The sequence below is a fragment of the Cydia splendana genome, chromosome 12, assembly GCF_910591565.1.
Source record: "Cydia splendana chromosome 12, ilCydSple1.2, whole genome shotgun sequence".
Lineage (NCBI taxonomy): Eukaryota > Metazoa > Arthropoda > Insecta > Lepidoptera > Tortricidae > Cydia > Cydia splendana.
In genome coordinates, this window is record NC_085971.1 from 10,791,482 (window position 1) to 10,802,241 (window position 10,760).

At 35.2% G+C, this 10,760-nt stretch overlaps 1 protein-coding gene across 2 annotated transcripts in view; it reads right to left on the reverse strand.

Moving 5' to 3' along the window:
• The window catches only part of LOC134795498 (nucleoprotein TPR), a 44,693-nt gene extending 34,063 nt beyond the window's left edge, over positions 1–10,630 (reverse strand). For both annotated transcript variants that reach the window (XM_063767353.1, XM_063767352.1), the window contains exon 1: positions 10,416–10,630. In XM_063767353.1, the coding sequence (XP_063623423.1) occupies positions 10,416–10,593 (178 nt within the window). In that variant the 5' untranslated portion in view covers positions 10,594–10,630. The remainder of the gene's footprint in view (positions 1–10,415) is intronic.
• Between the last annotated feature and the right edge of the window lie 130 nt (positions 10,631–10,760).

Genomic DNA, 10,760 nt, shown 5'->3' on the forward strand with positions numbered 1-10,760 from the left:
TTAAGAAACCCCTGCCTATGAAGCCGATGGTCCCGGGTTCGAATCCTGGTAAGGGCATTTATTTGTATGATGATACAGATATTTGTTCCTGAGTCATGGTTGTTTTCTATGTATTTAAGTATTTGTATATTATATATATCGTTGTCTGAGTACCCACAACACAAGCTTTCTTGAGCTTACCGTGGGGCTTAGTCAATTTGCGTAAAAATGTCCTATAATATTTATAAAAAGAAAAAAGAAAGAAAAATAATAATAATAATAATATAAGCCCACGAGATAACCGCTATGTGGGATGTTGACTCGACGATCATTGTTCCTATAGTCGTGTCAGCGAACGGTCTCATAGCGAAGAGTCTCGACCAACACCTAGAGAGACTCTCGCTGGGTGGTTGGATCAAGGGTCAGATGCAGAAGGCGGTAATTTTGGACACGGCGCGTATAGTACGTCGATTCCTCACTCTGCGGCCCTGACCACCGGCAGCTTGGACCCTGCCCCGCTGCCGGCGGCACCCTAGGTTAGGTTTTTTATAATGTGTTTATATATTTTTGTTATGTTTTGTAAGTGTTTTTATATTTTACTTTTATACTCACATTGTAAAACCCTAACCTAAGACCCTAATTGAATAAAGAGAATAATAATAATGTTATAAAAGAGGAGGACATTTACAATAAAACATTCCAGACTTGCAGAACTGTATCTCCATTATTTATACTTTTTATTCAACGCTGAACAGCCCTCCGCGCTTCATTTTCGGGAAACGCGCGTGGCGTGAAAAAGCGATTAAGTAACATTAAATATAATTTTAAAGGTATTAAATATTCATTGAAAATTAAAAAAAAAATTATGGTGTATATAAAACATGTCAACAAATGTACTACTTGTAGAAATTTATCTTAAAGTTATTTTTTCAACAAGTTAGGCAATTATTAATCAACAAAATTTTCTCGAACTTCCTTCTTTATTGTAAAATGAAAAAAAAATTATAAATAACTATCGTAAAATTATGTCGCTCTTTAGAGCCCTTCTTCTATACATGCTTAATAAGATCACATTATAAAAGTTTTAATAAAGTTAATACTTTGCTTAAAATAAGTTTTAGAATAACATAGAAAATTGACAAGAAACTAAAAATCAAGGTAAAATTGTAAAATATAAAACAATATTATAACCAAACTATTAATTTTTTCAGAACTTTCATATCGTGATCTTATTAAGCATGTATATGGGAAGGGCTCTAGAAAGTGACAAAATTTTACAATAGTTATTTATGCATTTTTTTTTCGTTTTCAATAAATAAGGAAGTTTGAGAAAATTTTGTTAATTAACAACCACCACAGTTTAGTTTAAAAAAAAAACACACACCATAGTTTAAAAAAAATTTTCAATGAATATTTAATACTTTTAAAATTATATTTAATGTTACGTAATCGCTTTTTCACACCACACGTGTTTCCCGAAAATGGGGCGCGGAGGGCTGTGTTCCGCGTTGAATAAAAAGTATAAATAATGGAGATACAGTTCTGCAAGTATGGAATGTTTTATTGGCAATATCCTCCTCTTTTATAATATTAATTTTTGTTTCTTAAATATTTATACTTTTTGAGATATTGGGGAAATAAAAAATATCTACTTTTTTCCCCCTTTTTGTTTATAACTTTTGATATTTTCTGAATCTAATGCGGTATCACACGTATTTTTAGGAGTAGTATCTCTATTTTTCACCGTTTTCAGGATCTCGAACAGACTACATTGGCGCGCTCGAACGTGCCGCGCGACGAACCATTTATTGTCGGTTTTTGGACGCGCGGCAAAGGAGTGTTCGCGCGCAGTTGGGACGGGTGTGTATATATGTATTTCAGTTGGCTCGCGCGGCCGAAGACATGGATAATGAAAAGTGTCGTACTTTAATTAAATTAACCGGCACTAAACAGTTTCTATGGACCAGTATATGTAGTGATTATCGCAACAGATCATTAAGTGATGCATGGAATTTAAAAAATCGTAATCTTCTGACGTCATTCTTGTGTTTTGTTTTACTGTGTCGTCGGATCGCTTGCCGCGCTGTAGTTCAAGATGGTGCCAAAAATGGCTCGCGAGCGAAAATACAGATTTGCCGCGGTCGAACAATGCTAACGCGGCCGCCGCGCGATATCGAGACGCGGCTTTAGAAGCAACTTTTATATATTTTTTAAATTTTTTAGCTGTTGTGCATAAATTGTTCTTCTATCTATATGTTCGAGATTTTGTTCTATCGAGCGTAAGTCAAAAAATCTCGAATCGGATCAATGAAGTCACTAAAGAAAATCCTCAAGATTTTGGGAACCCTCCCTATTGTGATCTAAAAAAGCGGTACGATTTTTCAAAACTCTGCTCTCTGAACCTACAGCACCTTAAGTATTCTCACATATGGCAGGCATCTTATTAATAGAAAAAATGTGCCTGAAATAAAAATATTGTATACATAAGGTATAAGGTAAGGTAAGGTTTTTTCTATGTATGGTAATTTCATATTCAATTATATACGGCCCACAGAAGGTCACCTGCCGCTCAAAGGGTTATGACTTCAAATTATGCTTGAATAAACTACTTAATTTTAGATTTATTTTGGTTAGTTTTATTTATAGTTAAATTTAGGTATTGCTAATTTATTTCTCAGAGAAGTATTTATATGTATACCTTATGTATACAATATTTTTATTTCAGGCACATTTTTTCTATGTATGGTAATTTCATATTCAATTATATACGGCCCACAGAAGGTCACCTGCCGCTCAAAGGGTTATGACTTCAAATTATGCTTGAATAAACTACCTTATTTTAGATTTATTTTGGTTAGTTTTATTTATAGTTAAATTTAGGTATTGCTAATTTATTTCTCAGAGAAGTATTTTTAATTATTGTATTTTTTTTATTGTAATTACTTTGTTGTTTTTATTTTTTTTACAATGTTCAAGCAAATAAATTTATTACTGTAATTTTTCAAATTCCCACCTTTTACCAGTTACCACTGGTAAAAGGTGGGATTTTTTTTTCCCAGTAGTTACCACTAAAATATTGTTACAGTTCAATACTAAGTAATAAAGACAGTTTAACCCTAGAGTAGTCGCGCCTCTCCGTGTAACGCGAGTGCTCGCGTAGGGACTGTAGGGAGCATTTTGCCGCCTATAATTAACATGTTCTTTTTTATAATATTTATTCAATTTTGTAATAATATTTATGGGATAAAGTGAATCAAATACTATTAGAAAAAGTAACTTGTGTTATAATTTTATACTTAATAGTACATTTAAAAAAATCTAACAATCTCAGGTAAAACATTTCGAATTTTAACACGGCTTTTGCCTTAGCGTACATAAAAAAAATATTGATATTTTTAACAAAAATAAACGTTTTGATTATCTTCTATATACATTTTAGCAAAACAGTCCTGGTACATGGGTTTACAATGTATGTTGCACAGTAACTTTGCACTTATATTGTGCTCTTTTTGGACCTTCTATTTTCCTTGGACGGGCATAGTGCACATAATGTATCTTCTCCACCTGAGGGTGTATTTTGGTGTTCAAATAACACAAAACAGGAGAGTTGGTGTAAGTATTTACGTTAGATCTTTTAATTATATGTGATATTGAACATAACTGGAAGAATGTCTTCCAAAAAGGTTCGCCACAATAACATGTTAGACCGGGAGATAGTGACACATTTTACTGGGTCATTTGTACCAGTATGGCGGTTCGTCAGGGGTTTAAGCATGTAATGAAGGAAAGAAAATGCTATGACCATAGCGCTGGTACCGGCGGCCCAATCGCGTGGGCGTTAGTCGAACGTGTCGGATAAAATACGAGTGTCGAACGATTTGTTCCACAAATATCCTCGTGTTTTCCGATAGTCCATAAAAAAGAAGTAGGCGGTAGCGTAATGCCATACTTCTCCGGTGTGACCTACAGCCCGCCATACTGAGGCGAACACGTTAATTAAAAAAAAACAATTCAACCATTTGTGCCAAGCTAATTTTTGCACAGGTGATCATCGTCGAGCAGCCATTCATGGACATCACCATGCCATACTTTTCGGATGGTTCCAAATGCCCGCCATACCGCCGCCGCAAGGGAGTTAATTTTTTTTTATTGCTAAACGATTTGTACCATCTTGAATTTTTTTTTTCAACACTTTCTGTGTGATCATAAATAGAAATCTCATAATGCCATACCTGTAGGAGGTGGCAAATGTGCAGAATATTTTTTTTTAATTGTAAGATTTTATTCGTATTTTTGACGATTTGTACCAGTATGGCACTAATTTTTCCTGAAAGTTTAAGTTTTACCGAATATAAATCCAAAATTCCAAAGACGTAGGTGGCGGCAATCTTGTCTTATAACTATATATTATGTTGAATAATATTGTACGGCTACCACCGCTCGAACGATTTCTCGAATCATAGAGATCTCGGCTCATCTTGCTGTAAACCTCCATTCACCATTAAATTACATCAAATCTACCACTGTGTTGCCAGTAAAATGAAACGTTTTATTAATAGTAAATATATTATCGGCGGAAGAATGCACATAAGTAAATAACTTACTACTAATTAAAAATACAATATTTAAATGCTTATTTTAAATAATCAGTCTTCTAAAAAGCTGTCCCATTAATTAATATTGAATTATAACTATTTTGAGGTAGAAAAGTTCGTATTAGACATGTGCGCCGATGGCAAAATCATCGGCGGCGGCGTCCGATGATTTTTTGACCGGCGGCGGCGGCGTGATCGGCGTGAAATCGGCGTGGCATAATTTTTGATACTGCATGAGAAAGTGGCTGTGGAAACTATACATTGGAGCCTTCTGAGTGTTTACTAGGCTATCCAAAACATATATAATTGCTGAAAATTATATCCCATCATGTCACTTGGCAAACATTTCTTACCAACCTAACGTTTAAATATAATAATAAATTAACATAACAATGACACTTTAAGACGCTCCATTTTAGGCAGTATAATGACTTTGTAAGCGTAATACAAATGAAACACAAAAATATTTCTTTATAAGTTAAGTATTAGTTATAAGTACCTAAGTTAAAAAAAAAAAACAAATTGACTTTTTCCCAGCCGCTGTCACCTATGATTTGTTAAGAAATAATGAGGAACTACATTTGTCTGAACTGAAGTTTATCAGAAATGTATGTTAGAATAAAGATGTCGTTTTCGAAAGTAAACGTCTCTGGCAAGTTGATTCGCTCAACAGGTGTCGCATGGCACTTGCAGGGGAAAACCCGCCACGTGTCTTCAGAGCTACATACTGCGAGCGACTACCCAAAAAGTTTGATAGACGAGCCCTCTGACGGAAAATTTAAGAGGCGTTTGAGAAACTATTCATGAGATAATACATTGTATGTCATAAAAGAGTTTTATGGAATATTAATGTTTACTTTATTGTTTTCTTTGTTGCTAGCTTAATGATGACGCTTGGTGATTTAAGTTCCTACAAGTATAATTGTTTATTTATTACGAAGCTTTAAGCTGACTTTTATAATTTTGATTGAAATATATATTGTGAAATAAAAGAAGCTGATAATCACCATGAAATGTCTAAGAATTGATCGTGTGTAATTTTAAGTGAAATTGTTTATTATGTGAATAATAAATTAAATCATATATATCATATGATGACCTTTATGCGTGTCACCAGCATCACACGAAAAATCATAAAATAAGCAATGCGTGGTGACAGCTGGATGGAGATTCTAAGAAGAAAATACCATGTTTATGTCCTAGGATATGAACCTGTTTTTTTCTTGATTTTAGTCACTGATTAAATTGACAATCATGAAACTATTAATGTAAAACAAAATGCGTTCTAAAAGCTTGGCGATAAAATATAAAATAATAACCTGTAATCCAGAAACTAGATCTTGTGTAATTTAACGCTAAATCGTTATCACAGCTAACACCGCAACGACAAAAATGATGCTAATTTGTTTCACTGCCCAATAATAAGCAAAAAAGCATAAGGATCTTTAAATTATACCTCTGACACTATCTACTCACTACGCAACATCAATAAGACACGATAGGTATCAAATTTTCCACGCCGATTATACGCCGGTCAAATTTATCGGCGGCGGCGGCGTGGAAAAATCGTCGGCGGCGGCGGCGCGGCGGCGCGGCGCACATGTCTAGTTCGTATTGAATTGGTAATACTTCAGGTCCTTAGAGAATATAACCAACGGAGTGGTCATTAACAGGCGTTCCCCTCTGTCGAAAAAAGGCGGCCAATGGTCAACGACTTGTCAACCATATCTATGGAATGACGTTTATCTGACATGGCTATGTTGGCGTTACGTATACATTTGATGTGCCCCTCCCCCGCAAAAAACGGCAGACTATTTTGTACCGAAAATTATAGACATGGCGTCTCCGTTGGTTATATCCTCTAAGTTCAGGTCTAAACAATATTTGGTATTCCGTTTTAATACAATAACAACATAATATGCCATACTGTAACAAATGATTTTATGCCATACTGTAACAAATGATTTTATGTCTTGTACTTTGAAAACCCGTCGAAATATCAACTTTTTCAAGTATGGTGCCCCTTTTTCCCCCCTATTAGAAGTATGGCAAATACAATAATGGTCACATTGCATCATCTAATTTCCAAAAATCCAAATGCCATACTGGTACAAATCGTCAATTTTTTATTTATTTTTTAAGTCTTGGCTTAAGTCTCACAGTCGTCCGCCCCGTAGTTATAATCCGGAATAATTTTTTTTAGGTATAATTGTATCCAATCAAACAGAATATGATGATGCCATGCTGTAAAAAAATATTTTACGTATTGTATAGTCGTATTTTTGAAACGTGTCGATTAGATAAGTTTTTCAAGTATGGCAGCACTTTTTCCCCCTACTATAAGTATGGCAATTATAATAACGGTCACATTTTATCAAATACTCTCCAAAAATTTAAATGCAATACTGGTACAAATCGTTTAGCAAAAATAAAAAAAATAACTTCCTTGCGGCGGTATGGCGGGCATTTGGAATCGTCCGAAGAGTATGGCATGGTGATGTCCATGAATGGCTGCTCGACGATGATCACCTGTGCAAAAATTAGCTTGGCACAAATGGTTGAATTGTTTTTTTTTAATTAACGTATTCGCCTCAGTATGGCGGGCTGTAAGTCACACCGGAGAAGTATGGCATTACGCTACCGCCTACTTCTTTTTTATGGACTATCGGAAAATACGAGGATATTTGTGGAACAAATCGTTCGACACTCGTATTTTATCCGACACGTTCGACTAACGCCCACGCGATTGGGCCGCCGGTACCAGCGCTATGGTCATAGCATTTTCTTTCCTTCATTACATGCTTAGACCCCTGACGAACCGCCATACTGGTACAAATGACCCAGTAAAATGTGTCACTATCTCCCGGTCTATGTGCTTAGTAATTTCAAAAAAAAAATAATGAGAATAAATTAAATTAAATTATCTATTATATTTACTTTGTTAACATCAAAACAATATTAAACTAAATAAAAACAATTAATATTTTGACTTAAGAAAAAAAACGGATCCCAAATTTTACTTCCGTGTGTATGTAGTCGCGCGGTGAGCAATTCGCCGCCATACGCGACACTGCGGCAGCAACATTAGCTTCCTGCAGTCAATCACGCACGAAATTTCTCAAAATTTGGAAAATAGAGAGCTAAAGAACGAGGGGGGCAGCTACTAGGACTAGGACGCATGGCCTTGACAAATGAACCGTTTTTAAGTAATCACCGTTTTTAAGTAATCACCGTTTTTAAGTAATCACCGTTTTTTCGCCGAGGGCGGCAAAATGCTCATAGCGCGAGCACTCTAGGGTTAAATATACAGGGTGATTGAAAATTCGCCGTATTCCTTGAAAGGGATTATTCTATGGGTCATTTGCAATGATTTAAGTCCAGTCAACCAGGGGTCAAAACTCATTGGTTTTCAAGTTATATGAGTTTTTAGTTTTTTGTTTAAACCCCCACCCCTTGAAAATAAGATTAGATAAGGTACCGAAGACAAAAAATGCTTACGTAGAAACTAATTACAGTAATGACCCTTAGTTAGTTAGTTTGTGTCGCCGAAGGCGAGGATATGACCCCTTCCCCAAGAAAATAAGATAAGATAAGGTAACGAAGACAAATAAAGCCCAAGAAGATACTAAAATGACATAAACAAATCGATTAAGGGACAAATAAGGCCCATGGAGATAATAAAGTGACACAAACAAACCGATTAATGGTCACGTACGCTAGGTCTTTATTTCACGTAATCAGTAGTTTATTGGCTATTAGATGAGTGCTTTTTTAAATTCCAAATTTTAGTAGTTTTTTTCACAATTACCACTTTTTAGTCGAAAGGCGGATTTTTTAAACAAAAAACTCAAATAACTTGAAAACCAATGAGTTTTGACCCCTGGTTGACTGGACTTAAATCATTGCAAATGCCCCATAGAATAACCCCTTTCAAGGAATACGGCGAATTTCCAATCACCCTGTAGAGTGCTTTAATAAATACAGTGGATTTCATTTATTACGACCTTGGTTGTAGCGACCATTCGGCTATAGCGACGTAAAATCCAAGTCCCATGAATTTAAAGCATATTTTAGTACAAGATTCATGTGGATATAGCGACTTCGGTTGTAGCGCCGAATCCGGGTGTAGCGACGGTTTTTAATGAACCATTTGTAACAAGTTCTTAGAAATCCCATGCAGATATTGCGACCGGAGTCGGTCGTCAAAGGACAATAGAGCTTTATTTTCTTATTTTTTGTTTACATTGACAGATGGTTAGCATATGTGGTGACCTTTTGTTTATAGGTAGATATTGACTATTTAGATTCACTTGTTCGAAACGTACAAACAGCAATACTCCTAACTATACATCGGTGGACCTTATTACAAAAGGTATAAGGTCCACCGATGCACAGTTAACAGTGTGAGCGATGGTACTAACGTTTCGGATTAAAATTTATAAATTATATGTCTATCTTTTTACCTTTGCTTATAACGACTTCCGGATATAACGACAAAACTTCGGTGGTCCCTTCATCGTCGTTATATCCGAAATTCACTGTAATTATAAGTTTAGTGTTTCAGGAAACTGCCTTAAGAGTGATTAAAAATATTAAAACAGTTTAACCGGTACAAGTGCAAAAATTAAAATATGAGTAAGGATAAATTTTATCATCCATTTAGAATCTAAATTTTAGATTATTTTTCAAGTGATTTTATTAATTAAAAAAGTTTATGTTTATCACTATCATTTTTTATCATTTTCAAGGCAGTTTACTGAAATGAAACAAATCAATTTATAATAATTTATTAATGCAAAATGTATTTAAAAAAAATTGGCTGTGTTATACAATTTGACTGGTCTGATGTTCATATTTGTATGGGGGAGTAAATTTTTATCGCGATTTCGGTATTGGTTCCACAGTAAAACTTGTTTATGACCTACATATTCACTTCGTAAATTATTGCAGGTGACTATAAAAAAATATGCTGTACATATTTATACTGTTTTTATTAGTAATGAACTGTAATAATATTTTGGTGGTAACTACTGGGAAAAAAAAAATCCCACCTTTTACCAGTGGTAACTACTGGGAATAAAAAAGTTACCAGTGGTAAAAGGTGGGAAAAAAATTCCCAGTAGTTACTACTGGTAAGAACTTGATGGTAACTAGTGGGAATAACCCATTGATAACCCTGTATTAGCCGGGTCCACACAGAGAGAGCATACGCGCGAGGCAATTTCCTCATGCATTCAAAAAGAGGTCTGTGCGCTGTCGGATATCGGAGGTGCGGCACACCTTTTCCTATGGCTGTAAAGTCCAATCACAACACGACGCTTCCTGCCACAGAGATCGAAGATGCTTTTTATTTAAGGAAACATTTTTTTTGGTGTTTCCTCCAAATAAACAAATAAAATATGAGTATATTGCTATGTCCTTAATACATTCATCTACTGTCCAGTCACTACCCATGGTACTGAAATCAATAAAGCAATATGTATTCAGTATCCATTTATTTCTTGCTTCCAAGGTACATGTTTAGTAGCTACAGTCACTAGTATGTCCCACACATAATAGTGTTATGTACTTGGTAACAAAAAAGGCGTGCGGATAAGTAAACTGAAACTATTATTGCAATGCGATGGAATTACTGTGACCCAAAGACAATTCATAACCGGACAACTGAAAAGTTAACCCTACCCTACATGTAAAACATTACAAATGAATTACATTCAAACCACAGCAGTGGAACCTAGAGAAAATATAACTAGTGTACACATAAAACCAGAGATTGCATCAAATTATTCTCATTATTAAATGCAAAACGGTTGAAAAGAAGAAGACACACCGGGTACTCACCTATTTGTGTTTTGCTGGTTTCATGGAGTGCCTTGGAAGTTAAGTATTCTTCAAACTTTTGGTCAATGTATGTGTTAATTTTATCCGCGACAACTGCGGGCAAATTCGCGATTTCTGTCTCGGATAAAGCATTTTCCAAATGATTTTTAGCGCCGGCGTCAGTGCCCGCAGCTTCCATTTTTGATTTGATGTAACCACAGATAAAGTACGCTGCGACGACAGCAAACATTGCAACCAAAATCCGCGAACCAACCATAGAGTAAATAAACGATGAAAATGAAAAATGCGGTGCGGTAGTGTATTAGGGCTATAATATAAAATACATGGTTTAATTTAAGAATAAGC